A 15,956-nucleotide genomic window follows, 5' to 3' on the forward strand; every position below is an offset into this window, starting at 1 on the left:
AAATCCACCGCATAACCCACATGATCAGCCAAACCCTTGAAAAGGAAAAATACTGCTCAGCCGTATTCCTAGACATCCAACAGGCATTCGATAAAGTATGGCATGAAGGGCTACTCTACAAGCTTAAAAAAATCCTACCCCACCCATACTACTCCATCTTAAAATCCTACCTAACCAACAGACAATTCATAGTCAAATGTCTAGGCGCCACTTCCGCAACATTCCCAATAGAATCCGGCATATCGCAAGGTAGTGTCCTCGGACCCCTACTATTCTCCATCTACACTGCCGACTTACCCATATCAAACGAGGTAACAATAGCAACATTTGCCGACGACACAGCACTATTAGCTACCCACGCAGACCCGGCAATTGCCTCATCCACTCTCCAGCGAAGTCTCGACTCCATGGAAAAGTGGTTCCAAAAATGGGGCTTTAAAATAAACGAAAAAAAATCCTCCCATGTAACCTTCACGCTCCGAAAACAAACCTGCCCCCAGGTCACCATTAACAACACAATAATCCCAAGCAAGGACTCCGTAAGATACCTGGGCATGACCCTGGACAGGAGGCTAACCTGGAAAAAACATATCTCGGACAAAACAAAGCAACTAAAGGAAAAACTAAGAAAATTCTATTGGCTCACGGGCCGACGCTCCAAACTAAACATACAGAACAAAATAACCCTCTACAAGGCCGTAATAAAACCTGTCTGGACCTACGGAATCCAACTATGGGGAACAGCAAGTAACTCCAACATTGAAATACTCCAACGCTTCCAATCGAAAACGCTAAGATCCCTATTAAATGCACCCTGGTATGTTACCAACGAAACAATACACCGAGACCTCAAGATACCTACAGTCAAAGACGAAATACACAAGTCCAGAAGCAGATATAACACAAGAGTCAACAACCACCACAACCCACTAGTCACCCAACTACTGGACACGACGGACCAGATCCGCAGACTAAAAAGAAAATACCCACTAGATTAAATCCTTAGTCCTACTAGAATCAACAATATAAAGCTATTATAATCCATGTCATTGTATCACGCCAAATTAAGTTACTGAAAATTCTCAACGAGAATTGATTGTAAATATTCTAATAAATAAAAAAAAAAAAAAAAAAACTTTGTCCCTTTCTCTTCTCTCTTGCCGCACTTTCACTGGAGCACTGTTTCGCACGTCCGTTTAGGTCGCCTGCCCAGGCGGAACTGACCAGTTTAGTTTAGTTTGATTTCCACCTCTACGTCGACAGGTGTTTTATTCTGTTAAGAGCGGAGGTCCAACAATGTAAACAAACAAGTTAGAGGAAGTCCTGTTTGTGTGTTCCTCTTCAAGGCTTTATATATCACATAGCGACAGTATGATCGATCCTAAAAGTCATGCTCAAAGTCAATTTATAATCCACTTTGTAAGTAAATAGATCTCCACCAATCTGAAGATGTAAAATGACCTCCAGGATTCATGACCAATAAATTTTTGACATTCTGTACGGGTTTGGTAGAATTATGTATATGTTGGAGATGAAAGGACACCGGGGCCTCTCCTTCGAAATGCTTGGGAAAATCCCCAATACTTTTGTCTTTATGATTTAACTCGATTGTAATTGTCCGAGATTTGTGATAGTGAGCTTGGGCTCGAAGTTGCAACTCAGTCGCTGAACGTAGCCGTGGTCACAGGATGCATGTTTTTGCCTAACAAAGGTATGGAGTAATTGTATAGCTCTCCTTAAAAAGGAATAGTTGTAGCGGCACTCGACAGTAAACATTCCAACGGTTTCTGTCTCGTGGCTCAACACACACAGACCCTATTTTTCGGGCAAGATGATCAAATGTCGATGCATCTCTACAGTATACGTTCAGCTAGTCTGAGGACCCGCTATAAATCTTAGGATTTTGTTAACTAAGGTCCTTCAAACGGACAAACAGTCTTTATCCTAACAGTTTCTAAATCTACCACCTATTGCAGGAAGATACGGGAAATCTGCGTTTCTCACGAACAACTCTCAAGGACGGTTAGCATCCTTCTACAACCACCAACATAGAAATTAACCAATTAACAGGAACGTCCAGTTTCCTCACTTTCCGAATGATGGCTTTCCTCGACGAATCCGATGATCTCGTGTCCTTAGACACACCCCATCACAGTTTTCCTTTGCAGCACCATCGTGACGGAAAGACTCTCGTGCGATCTCACCAGCAAGTAAAACAACGTCTTTACGATCAGTGGATACTTCACGTCTTTAACAAGGAGTCGTTCTTACGCTTTGGAAGAAAGTATATTTGGTATCCCGTTGACCGCGAATTCGTTATGGAACCTAAGATCATTGCTATTAGCATCTCGAGTATCTAATTACCACGGTTACTTGTCAAGTTCTGTAATAATCATATTTGCACTAGTAAATATTTTCTCTATTGCATAACAAAAATGTCCAAATGAAGATTCGTTACACGCCCCTAACCCTAATCATAATGAGAACCCGACATATATGTACATCACATTTATCACTAATTTAAAATACAATCGTTACAATTATTAATGTCATGCAATTAGAAGTGGAAATAGATTTCATGTTAGTAGTATTTTTAATTTCGCACCACCCTGCAGAAAATTGTAATATGCCTAATATGCTATTTAGTAAGTAAATAAGTAATCTCAGCCATTGGTACATGTGTTATGAGTGTTGTTATATGTGTAAATAGAATGTAAATAAAATAATTATTATTTCATACTTTTTAGTGTATCTAATTTATATAAATGCGATGAAAATTATTTTTCACTTTTGAGCGCATTTCGAAGTCGGTAATATCTTTTTGGAAAAATGTTTTTGTGGCGGCACTCGACAAGCCAAATACCACCACTCGACACTAGCTAGTGTCGGACGGCGGCAGCGCAGTGGTTAACGCCTTACCCGTCCACCAATCACAGCAAAAAATGAACCAGATAAAAGTTAAACATCTGAAAATCATCTCAATAAACGCCAACTCACTAATCTCAAACCAAAAAAGATACAGCATGCTAACACTAATTAAGAAAGAAACCCCCGACATAGTACTTATCTCAGAAACCAAACTGAACTATAGACATAAAGTGCAATACAAAAACTACTCTATAATAAGACACGACAGACCAAACGCTACCCAAGGAGGAGGAACGGCAATCCTCATAAAAAAACCCCTGAAGTTCAAAACAATACAAAACGAAAAAATAACAAACTTCAAAATCCTAGAGACGACGATCATAAAAATAAAAATAAACAATAAGGAAAACTTATTTATCTCCGCAGCCTACGCAGCCTACGGAAACCAGAAACAATTTAACGACGAATTCGACAATCGCTAACAAAACCCCACCTCTTGTAACAGTTTTTGTCCCAAAAACCCATACCAAGGACTGATATAAAAACCATTGCGTGGCTGCTGGAGGAAGTTCGTTAGTTCGATAGTTCATTAGTTCATCCATTTGTATCAAGTTTATTAAGGGTGTATATCTGAAAACCCAAATTTTCAACATTTGTCTTCAAAACCCTGAAACGCTGTATCCTGACCCATCTTCATAAGAAATGTAGATTCCTCGCGAGGAATCTTCATATCTTCCAACTTACCTTTACCTGAAGGCTGTCGCATAACAATACATACTGAAGAAAACAAACCATTAAAATTAGCATATATTGCCCCAACAAAATGTCCCCAGGAATTAAAAGTGTACTTAATTGGATCTCGGTTTTCTATCATGAGATTCTGACGAGCGGTTAGTAATATCAAACCCTACAAACAAACTAAATGTTGCAGGTAACTCTTTTAAAAAAATTCACACCAAAACTACAAAAATTGTCAATCATAAATTCACTTAACTAGTCAATAAATAGTACAAGTTTTAAAAGAGAAAGTTTCTAGTATTAGATTAGGTTTCTAGTACTTGCTAGAGTGAACTAAAGTTTATGCTTTTCCGAAGTATAACCCTGTCAACAACCCTAATTTACATGTTATTTTGGCCAATTATTTCACATTATTTGAGAAAATGAAAATTATTTTTTCCAAATTAAACAATAAAAAGTCTTTAGATTATAATAGCATCCCGAATTACGTTTTGAAACATCTGCCCTATAGTTACATTCTTTATTATACCATATTACCCAGTAATGCATTTAACTTGAAATATTTTCCATTCGTATGGAAAATAGCCAATCCTCTAATTCAGAGCTGTCGAACTTTTTCTCTGCCCAGGTAACATGTACTACTCATGTAGATAACCGATTGCACCACTATGAGCAAGTTAGCCAGTAGTCTATAGATCTTCCTTTAGACAGCAGCTAAATGTCTGCTCACCCTATTACGATCAGATAGGAATGTGTTATAGTTATATTTTATAACTGTTGTCCTATTGCAATCTATTGTTTTTATTTCAAAGCAAACAAAAGTACATACCTAATATGAACATTGTTGTTGCGATATTTCGTCAGCAAGCGGTGATACATCGACTGGAACTTTAGTAAGGAAGATGAGTAGTCTACTAGTGCCGACCGATACCATGATTTTATGCGTATCATAGTAAGAAAAATGCTTTCACTTATAGGTGGATCAAAACACAGGACGTAATTATTTATTAACACTTAATAATAATAAAATAACATAATAATAATAATAATAATAAAAAATTATATCCATACTCATTGCTACTAGGTAGGAACAGATCCCCTTACAGGTTGCATAATTTCAGTCTCTATAAAATTTAATTTCTGTTAACGGTACTGTGAATTTTTGAAAATTTGCATTTGCGTGTTCATTTTTTATCTCTTCACGAGAGTGAAAATGATGAAATTGGGAGGTTTCTGTTTTTAATATAAATAAATAGATTTGTTTCTGGAAGCCGTTAATGTGTTCAATTAATTCTGATATCATTTGGTCCTGCTTTTTAAAATTTAGATTTAAACGGTTGAGGCGATATATAAGTCTATCAAGAATACTAATTCACTTAAAAACGAAATATCTTAAAATTAATGCAATAAATCCTCACTTCTTTTATTTCATTTTTCTTAAAATTCGGCTATTTCATTTCTTAATGAAAAAAATCGGGACAACCTGTTCACTGAACTCAACTAGCGTATATCTGTATGCAAGGATGGGCCTTCATACGTGGCACTAATTTCTTGTAAGAAGTTTTCAAACTTTTTACGCGTGAATGCATTATTTGTACTTCTAATCAAATTAGTAACTTTCATTACAATTTTCATCGTGGAATTTAATATTATAATCTTTCCATATAATGGCTCTCGATGTAAGATACAATGAAATGTTGGATTATTTTTTCTCAATAGGCTTTTTAAGCTGCGTAAAATAAAAACAACGGGCTATAATAAACTAAAAATTATAAATTATGATGTATTCGTATTTGACCGTAGTGATATGAATTGACATTTAGCTTTAGTTGCTGAAGAAAGAGATATAGAGTGATGACTAACTCATTTGTGGTAGGAAAATCTATAAAGTAACAAACTCTATCCCGTGAATCGTCATTTCGTCACTCCTGCTCTTCTCAAAAGGTAGTAGACTTTATCAAATCCATTTAGTTAGAGATCTTCTCCCTGGTATCAATAAGACATTTGCCAGAGTAGCTAATAAGTTAATAAACTCTCATTACATTCTCAATCATATTATTCCTAACGATCAATTCGCTTTTCATTCAAAATACAACACCATTCATGCTATCAGTAAGATTATATTTGATATTTGCTGAGCAACGAATGCTGATAGATTTATAGAGTACTGCTAATCGAAAATCCTCATGGGAAAATCCTCATGGACACCCTGCCACTCCTGGGAAGCGGCGGGGCAGTATCGGACTTAACCGACTAAAAGTCCACGGTGATCCGTTTGACGCTCAACAGGGATGCCCCGGGACCTTCTTCGAATTACTACCGGAGCATTCCTGCGTTTTCTCGCATTCTGGAGGAGTCGTTCCTAGCTTAGTTCGGGCATTGGGAGGGGCCTCCCCTCTGAACGTTATCCCCTAGGCCGTCGTGCAAGTCTGAGGAGATCCCATATCCTCCTCGGCATGTCGGCCCCAATGACTCTCCGCGGGCATTGTTTCCGGGCCCACTTCCATGGATATATAGGGGTAGTCTAAGAAAGTCTCAACCTCCTTAGCTACTTTCCAGTCTGAAACTCGTCGAAACACATTGGGTGTACCTCATGTAATATCGACGACGGAACACCCTCTCCACGCCATGCTGGTCGAGCCCCTGTTAAGTAATAGGCGCCCGATCTATTGGTACCCGTCCACGAGCATCAGTCCTATGTTCCTCCATTGCGAGAAGTGGGCATTAAAGTCCCCCAGAACAAGAACCTAACGGGGAAAGTATCGTCTCACGTAATTGCCAACCCCGTCCAGGAACTTCCCAAACGCGACCAGGCCGCTGTTCGGTGAGACATATACGTCTACCACTACCATACCAGCCCATTCGATCGTTACTCCTTGCCCTACTTGGGCAGGACTCCGCCGGCAGACGCGCCCGGCGTTAACGTTCATGTCACGGCGACTAAGCTATCCAGGTTTCCGACTCAGTCAGGGGTGTCTGGTAGGCTCGGTTACAAGGCAACCCTGCTCTCCCATATCGTCTGGAAGAGCAAGTCCTGTACTTATCACAATCCCCTCAAGTTGGTCTGCAAGAGCCGCATGAATTTACTTTACCAAATCCATATCCATGGCCTTCCCCCGGTTATCTACCAACTCGTGATCCCGGTGGGTTTCTTGCGCTATCTGCCTGTTTCCTGCCTGCAGCAGACTTCATAATTCGGCTCGTCCTTTTAGTTTTCGACGGAACACACGCCGTCCCTCCTCTTCTGTGGTTGGCGGGCGCACCGAGCGACTCGCAGACCGGGCACCCAGGTATGGAGGCAGGGCAATTCTCAGCTCGGTAACCGGTGCCTCCGGTGAACTGTTGAACTACAACTCACTCTTACGTGCCCCAGCTCTAAGCATCTGTAGCATTGTAGGGTCTTCGTTCACTCCTTCAATGTTAAGGTCACCGCAGATGATTGCGGAAGGTGAGGGAGCACCACCTTCCTATTCGTCTGTACCGCCCCCCCCTTCTCGCAGGGAGGACTCGCTTATATAAGTCTATGGGGGCTGGCAAACCCACGTTCCCGAAGCCAGGGAGGACCGTCGGGACAAGCGACCCGCTTACTGTGTCCTCTATGTACTCCGCAGGGAAGGTCATCGGGAGTGTAAGGCGTTTAAGTACGGTTACACTCTCTCTACGTGGCATTGGGTAGTAGCTTACTCACGATCCTGAAGCCAAGGAATAAGGATATGTTCCTGTCGGGATAAGTTCCCGGGTATATTGTACCTTGAGGCCCTCGCTCATGTGAGTCCCATCTGGAACTGCCGACCTCGGTTAACAGGTCGCCGGCCGGTAGTGACGTGGCCCTACATCCACACGATAGTCCCATCAATGACTAAGAATGGTACCACGAGGGTGGAGTGAAAGCCCGGAGGGAATAGCGACCCCTCTGCTCGGCCAATTATGGGTTTGGACTCGTGATGGTAGTGTTTGATGGCGACGATGCTGGCAAGAGAGCCGATATAAGGTGTATTGAGCAGTGAGCAGCGTCTCCCTGCTCCAGAACTCTCCTGGAGAGACAGGAGGGCTTAGAATGTGCTCCGTTCGACCTGAGACGAGCGACAGCCCCTGCCAGGCATAGCTAATCCAGGTAGCAAGGTACTGGGTGCCTTGTGCGATGGTTGGTCGTAATCCCAAACCCTATGGCCCTAGGGGTGCCAACGTACTGTATAGAATTTTCTCCGAGGAAAGCACCCGTTATCAAAGAAGATACTACTTGTACCGCCTCCCTTTCCCGCAGAGAGGACTTGCTTATGGAGTCTATAAGGGCTGGCAAACCCACGTTCCCGAAGCCAGGGGAAACCGTTGGTGTAAGTCCGGGGAAGTGGACCATCGGCGTTGACCGATGCTCGTTGTCTTGAGCTCAGGAAACCTTTAAGCTCAGTTAACAGGATTTCCGACTGTGACGTGGCCGTACATCCACACCGATATTCCCATGAATAACTAAAGTTGAGACCACGGGGGTCGAATGAAACCCGGAGAGAGTTGTGACCCCTCAGCTCGACCAATTTGGTTTGGACTGGTGGGGGTAATGGTTGATGGCCAAATGCTGGCAAGACGACCGATTTAAGTGGCTCCCCGGAATGGCCGCCCCTGGGTGAGCAGCGTTCTAACTGCTCCGGAACCGTCCTGGAGAGACGATAGGGCTAGGAAAGAAGCTCCGTTTGACCTGAGACGAATGAACCTGCAGGTCTAACTAATAAGGGCAGCAAGGTCTAGGTACCGGGTGAACCCAACCCCTATGGCTCTAAGGGTGCTTGGGTACGGTATGGCTACTTCGCCGAGGTACGAAACCGTTATCTAAAGCTGCTACGGCGGTAAACACTAGTTGTATCGGCCTTCCTTTTGGGGGCAGTTGCAAGGTCCTCGGCGCCTTGGCAGCACCTGGTCTCTTCATACCGTTCTTCTTCTTCCTAGGCTCGACCACCTTCCATTCACCACCCTCCTGCCCACTCGGAGACGATGATTGGGTGGCATTACCTGTAGCAGTAGTTGCCTTCCTCGGCCGTGATTCTCGGCTATATCGCCAGTCTTGTAGGCGTTCTTCTAGGCGTTGTCGGCGTTCATTGGCGAAGGCTCGGGCTTCTTAAATTTTTTTTGAGGATGCAGAGACACTCCTTCTTCCCCCACCCCCTCCTCCATCATCCTTCTTGGGAGGCCCAGCTCTGCTGGGAAAGTGTTGCACCTTGCACTCTCCTGACGACCGCAAACGGCCTTTCCGGTTTGCTCTTACCGAAGGACCTCAATTCCCTTCTCCAGCACTGCTACACGTATCTTCGCCAACCTAGCAGGTCCAATGCCACAGACGGGCCCCGTCCTCCTTGTCAGCTCCATCGTACCAACGGCAATGGTACTTGCCGTCTCCTTTAAGGTCTTGATGGTGTTTTTCAAATTCGACAATGTCGTCGTCACCTATATCATCTCCTTTACTCGCTGAATTAGCTCACTATCGAGGACGTTCTTATCTCCAAGACCAGCTCCACAGATACATCTGGGGTTGTGGATGTCAGCTTCCTTTTTCGTCCCCTGGACATTGTTGATGAGGGCGAAACCCCAAAGGCCAGCGCCTCTTCGACATTCAAACTCGCACTTCCTTGCGAGATTCCTGCCGTGGTTGTTCCGGTGTATGATCCGGCGCTTGGCGCCATGACTCGGTCCATGTCCAAACCCTCTGGTCTGTCCACCCTGTCAGCAATTCTCTTAAATTTCCTGGCCACCTCTGACGCAGGCTCTATTCCTTTCTCCATCTCCTCTCTCCTGAGGATATTATCCTCGCCAGATGCAGGAGCCCATCTGGTGGCCTGGCGGTCAACTCCCGTGATCGTGAGATGCCGACACAGTGGGGTCCTGCGCACACGACCTTTCGGGTTGTTTCCGAGGTTGACCGCGCGGCGGTTCTGTCGACGCGCGTCCCAACATGGCTTCCTTATTGCCTCGTCGACAGGGCTGAATTTTCTGTACTTCCCTGTCCCATCCATTCCGTCCCTTACCAATTTTCTTGCGTACTTTTGTACACACACACTGGCGCAGCACTCTAGTTAACTTCTTTTGTCGCCTTTCCTTATGTTCTTTATAATTTCGGTTGCAGAGCATAGAGCGATGTGAACGCGTCCTCTCTGCATGCCGCCATCTTCTGGATGTATTGTATTCATCTAGATGTATTGTATCTACTTTATGCTTATATGTGTCGTTTCATATAATGTGTCGTCCCTACATGTATTTCTCTACATTTCTGTAACTGAAATTGTAATAAACACATTAAAACAAGAACTGTAACACAGATTAGATGGTATGGCAATCGAAGTACTTGATTCTGATGTGAACGACGAGCTGTACTCGAAATGCGTAACAAATTGATTGCCAACGATCCCTCACGAAATCGATGGTACGCGAAACGAGATACACGGTGTGACGCAATCTAGCATAGAAACGCTAAAAACGACGCTTTAATTATATTAAATTTAATTTCATATTTAAATAGTTCAATAAACATATTGAATTGTGATTTCAATAATATCGATAAAATATTTTGCTAATTATTTACAAAGCAGATGACCTTATCGATTTCAATGATCTTGAAAGATGTTATCATGATCAACATTCTGGACATCTTTTCTCTGTATATGTTGCCGTCATTATAGGAAGAAGTTATTTGATAGGTTAATCCTGACAGGATATTTCATGCTCACGTAAATCTGTGAAGTCGTCCGCTTTGTGAATAATTAGCAATGTTACGCCACGGGGCTTACCACAGGCTGTATTTTCTAACCATCGCTCGCGGCCCTACAATGTCGCAGTCAGATCGTCTTATCTGACGGCCGGATCATATACAATGTATCGACGAGCGCATAGCTGTCGCCAAGCAGCGAGCTCTCGAAACGTAGAATTTTGTCCGTTACGTTTTCCACGCAAGAACAGATCATAGGCGCGAACGGTGGCGTGATCTAAGTATAGTGGGGGTGGTCTTAAAAATGAAACAAAGAAATCATCTAAAGTCGATCAGTTCCTTGTGACGCGTCGAACGTTACACATTGAATCGAATCTAACACATAACGTCTATCTCAAGCTGCGAAGTGCGTGTCACGACCGGCATACTTCAAATCCAATGGACCGGTGATGGAGATAGAGATGTGGCGGCCTTGGCGACAATGTATATCGCCGAAGTGCCTAATGAGTCATCTGTATCCTAACGGTCCTTCCACCGAATGTCCTAGAAGCGTGACAACGGTCACGTACGCCTACAGGGTAGTGGGGATATTGAGGGATGACAAACAAAGAAAAAACAGATGTTACCGAAAGTCAAATTGTAAGAGCTTCAGTCTTGGAAAGTCACGGCTGGAGCTCAGAACAAAATCGCAGTCAGTGTAAATTCAGAAATAAATTCTCTCGTTTTTTTTGTTATCTTAATTTTTTCTTTTCGTTCGAGCCTCCTGCTTTTTATTTTACGTGACATGCGACAGGTCTCGTTATAAGCAAGCCGTTAATTAAACCTTGACTGTTATATATTTCGTTTTTAATTGTTGATCGTTGACTGAACTTGTTGTTTCGTTATTTTTATTAAACTTTTATCAACCAATCCAGTGTAGTTGTTCGTATACACTCAAACCTAACCACCTCTATTCTCGTAATAGAAATAGGGGATCAATCAGTTCGTGGCGTTGATTGGTTAATCGTAACGAGAATTTACGACTCTCGTTGACGCGTTATCTCGCGATCGCGTCTCTCCGCGAACGGTTGAAACAAGCAATATTTTATATTTATATAAAAATATGCTTGGCATAGAAACGCCAAGAACGTTGCGCAACAGTTAATTTTGCAGACAGTTATGATTTCTAATCAGACATTGATATACAGAGTTATCTACTTAACTCGAAACTAGCAGTTGCAACAATATTGAAAACTGCAACAGTTTAATATATACGCTTACTGCTACAATCAAACGTCGCGAGCCACCTGTGAGCTGTTATTAGAAGTATAATTAGGCAGTATGGTTGTCGCTGAAAGATCTTAAAGTTGGTGTTACAATAAGGAGAAGACAAGGGAAACGAAATGAGGTAAGAAGAAAACGTGCCTCGCGGATTTTCGCACAATGATTTCATGTCCTTGTAGGCTTCTAAAGCCGTCCTTTCAAAGAAGCAAGTGCACCCAGTTCTATACCCACATATAGTTCAATTTTTGTTTATTATATTGGATTATTTGGATTTGGATTATCTGATATATAACTGCATTTTTTTTCATTTAAAATCGCATTCAATTACCAGAGTTATTAATGAACTATAATAATATTGTTCCAATTTTTACAAAAATTACTGTCCTTTTTTTATTTCACCTGCTAATTTTCATTTTTAATGTATTAAATATTTTCTTCTACATCATACTTTAAAATTTGTTAACGATCACTTTCTACAGATTGATCTCTATTACCTCGTTTTGGAGCGCTCCGCTATGAATACATCGAATGTAAAAACATGGAATAAATTGAGAAACAACAAACACCTCACAGGACTCAGATTTAAATAAATCAGTTAAAAGAAAAAATTAATTTAACTTTCGTACTGCAATACCTGGGCTCATTCGGACTAGTTGACGAACAGCGGATGTATGTTTGAACGATAAGAAGCCGAACGGTCTCTAAACGACAGATTTCATATCAGAATTCAACAATTTATATACAGGTTGTTCTGCTACAGGTGTAAAAAATGTAAGGGGTATTTCTTAAAGCTAAAATAAGATGAAAATCAAGAATTAAAAATTGCGCCTTCAGCTTTGTTTTTTTAATTATTGACAATTAAGAATTAGCTGAAATATCCCTGTGCGCGAGCAAACTTCCTTACACGAATGAAAGTAGGTCAGCCTAACCAACGGGGTGCACAAGGATCCTCCAATCGAACGATACATGGACAGCAACTTACCTCGTACAAGTAGTAAAGAAGAAGATATACAGAGTGCCCGTAATGCGTGAGGAAGTAAAGTGAGAAAAGTGTGAATGAAATAGACAGAAAAGTTTATCAGTCAATTAATTAACCTACGGCAACTGCTAACATATTCCTAGTATACAATTAGATTATATAAAATTTGAAAAAATAAACAACATTTCCGCACACTTTCTTCATTGCCTTAATACGTAGAATTACACCCTATAAATGCTACCCACTACGTTTTTTAACAGCCTATACATATTTTGTTTTTATTAATAAATTATATTGCTATACATCATTGTTGTTCTGCAAGTTATTGTTCTCCATTTTACTGTTTTACAAGTACAATCGAATAATGTGACATATTTGATAATCCAACCATTTACAAGGTGTAGAAAGTGTATCGATCCGGATTAGAGTACAATTCAGTACTGAAATTAAGCGAGCAGCATTCAAGATAAGCTTTTGTTGTTGTGCAGCGTAATATACACATGTATTCGATTCGTCGTCCTCGTGACAACTAACGAAAATATCGTAGAAGCAAAAAAAGATTATCGGTCATGTCACAGGTGGCGTAGCAAGATTTAAGTAACATAATATGCAGATTTAATTATTTACAATGTTAAACACTAACTATTGAAATCCCGAATATGCTTGGGAAATTATCGAAAGTTTATTGTAATGTTATATAATAAATATTTCTAAAAACTTACCATGGATCTATCACCCGGTTTCGCTTTTCCATATTTTATTAAGCAATTTAGACCACTGCGAAATGCACGTGCCCAAATTTGCAGCCAACCTTTTTTTTCAGAAAGTGAAACTAATTCTGTGGTAATACTAGTAAAAAACAAGCAGTACAATGCTCCAGAAGTGCCACCCATTTCTTCTTCGGCTATATGAGCGAGTTCAGTAAAAACTGACGATGGATGCGAGAATTGAAACTTGTCTAGATTTGCTAAAATTCCTGAAAATAAATATTTATCAAAAAAATTTTAGTTAAATTCGATCGTATTTTCTGTATCAAAAAAATGATATCAATTAATAAACTGCAGACTTTCATTCAAATTCATATTTATTAAGTCAAGTCTCTTTTGTTATTTAAACCCCAATTTCTTAAATAAACTTGTCTCATTACAAATCCAACAGTTTTAATACAAAGTCTGTATATTATACACGTATTCTATACTATATTGTCTTTAATAAAAATTACGACAAATTGAGGGAATTATTGAAATATGAATTTCTATACTCATTTTTTTAGAAAATATATGTTTCCAGTAAGTGTTTTATAACTGCAGAACCAAAAGAAAAATATGACCTTTTACAATTGCTCAAATCATCTTGTATATGATAACTAGTTTCACTAGCACTTTTTTATCTAACATGCTGTATTTAAAAATCTAAAGAAATGTCATCATATTTCTTAAAATTGTAGTTAATTTATGATATGTAAATTTGTTATGTGTTTTGTTTAGAAATAATTATCGTATCATAATTGATTCGTAAAAAACGAAAATAATCACGAGGCATTGTTAGAAACTTATGAAATGGATTAACATATAGTGTAATATTTAGTATATCTGTAGTTCATTTTGATATTAATCTTCAAAACTTGACAATAATGTTTTTAAATGAAAATAATTTTTTTTTTAATTTTCAAAAATGTTTTAGCTAGGAAATTGGAAAATAAAAAATATTTCCAATAAATATTATTTATTAGAAAATATGTCTTATTGGCTGTTAATTGAAGATACCTTACAAACTCTTATTTTAAAAAACCTTACAATATATTATTAGGATAAACCTTCATATCTAGACATGTTCGTCCTACTGAATATGACGTTGGATGATTACTTAATTAAATCAGTGGCTGTCCTGCCGCTTAGGCAATTCGTTTAATACCCGAATTCACCAAAGTATTCCAAAATCAGAAAGAGACAGATGTGAATTAGGTACAACAAGGAGGAATTTCATGCACTGATTTTCTATGTGTGAATTACGGGTTTATGCTGCGCCATTGTTGTACATGTGTAAAGTGTAACTCGTCTGGTTCGTAGATATGTAATTCGGCAACCATAAAGTAATTTCTAAATCTCAATCTTTGATTCCAAAAAGGAAAAATTAAACGAAAACCAAAGGATTTAGAATACTTCAGCAAAATAGTATCCGTGATATAAACCCGAGTAATTGTGCGAAGATCAAATGTTGAAATTGATCAAAACAGTGATCGAAAGATAGATGAAGAGAAAAAAAATTAGATTTTATTACATCAAATTGAACGTTCAATACATGAATTCTCTGTAATTCAAAGTTTCAAGTAGGATAATAATTCTTAAATATTTGGATAAATTGTTAACAACTTCTCAAGCTTACTTAAGTTTAGGAGTTATTAGTATTAGGAGTTTAGGATTTACATAAGACCTTAATACGTAAAAAGGATGGTATATACCGATAAAATGCAGACCAATAATGTTGAATCTTGGTAGAAAGGTTCAACGATCATCATTAAATAATGAAGAAAGTTTTGTATTTATTCCTAGACATGATGTGGCATACATACCAGTAGCAAGTCTGTTAAGCGTCGATCCTGTGTCACCGTCTCCACATCCTCTATCTAAATCATTAAGATGATTTTCTTTCTGAATGATACTTTCACAAGCACTTTTCAAACATTGCTTTAATAAGTTCTGTAGTTCGAGAGTAATTTCCATTCCAATTGTTTCCACTGCCCGTACTATTAGATCTTGAACAACCTTTCGTGAACTTTCTGTAGAAATGCTATATACGCAACCTGGCCACTTTGGTGCAACAGTAGGTGCATCTAGGCAACCAATGAAGAAACTTTTATCATCTTCGGATAATTTTAAAAGAGTAATATGCACTCCAGCACTGTTCAATGACGTCATCAGTAGTCCCGCATACACACGAAGAGGCTCTATATTCATACTTCCTATATTAACAAACATTCTTTGTACACATTACAGTGATTAATTAACTTTATCATTAACATTATTTATTCGGCTAAATTTATTTTATTGTTAAATTTATAATATATGCTATCAAATCGTTTCTTAAGTTTTGTCATTTTTCTTTTTTTTTCAAAAGTAAAAACTTTTTCTTTCGTTTTAAAAGTTTGGCATAAAATTACAGAAAATCATTATGAGCAAAAATAAAGATTAGTACATATGAATTTAACTCTAAATTCAAGATTCACTTCACAGCGTTTGAATACTACCTGTAGGATATAAAGATTTGTCCACTACATCTTTCAAGAATTCGATCTTCATAAGTCAATTTGAATTAGGTTGGGTTAGGTTTGAACTTCGCAGAGGGACAGCGGGATTTCGCTGGAGAACGAGCCGCAGTTATGCGGTTGAGCTCAGCGTGCCATTGAATATGGCGAGC

The 15,956-nt window shown here is 39.6% G+C and overlaps 1 protein-coding gene across 5 annotated transcripts in view; it reads right to left on the reverse strand.

Annotated features, from left to right (window-relative positions):
- Window positions 1–15,956, reverse strand: part of LOC100646642 (triokinase/FMN cyclase) — a 106,500-nt gene that overhangs the window by 25,276 nt on the left and 65,268 nt on the right. For 4 of the 5 annotated variants that reach the window (XM_048404754.1, XM_048404750.1, XM_048404752.1 and 1 more), the window contains 2 exons: window positions 15,112–15,501; window positions 13,262–13,515 (listed from right to left, as the gene is read on the reverse strand). In XM_048404754.1, coding sequence (XP_048260711.1) covers window positions 13,262–13,515; window positions 15,112–15,501 — 644 coding nt within the window. Of the gene's footprint in view, window positions 1–12,617; window positions 13,069–13,261; window positions 13,516–15,111; window positions 15,502–15,956 lie in introns of those variants that run through there. The other variant, XM_048404753.1, reaches the window with a different exon arrangement.

The sequence above is a fragment of the Bombus terrestris genome, chromosome 3, assembly GCF_910591885.1.
Source record: "Bombus terrestris chromosome 3, iyBomTerr1.2, whole genome shotgun sequence".
Lineage (NCBI taxonomy): Eukaryota > Metazoa > Arthropoda > Insecta > Hymenoptera > Apidae > Bombus > Bombus terrestris.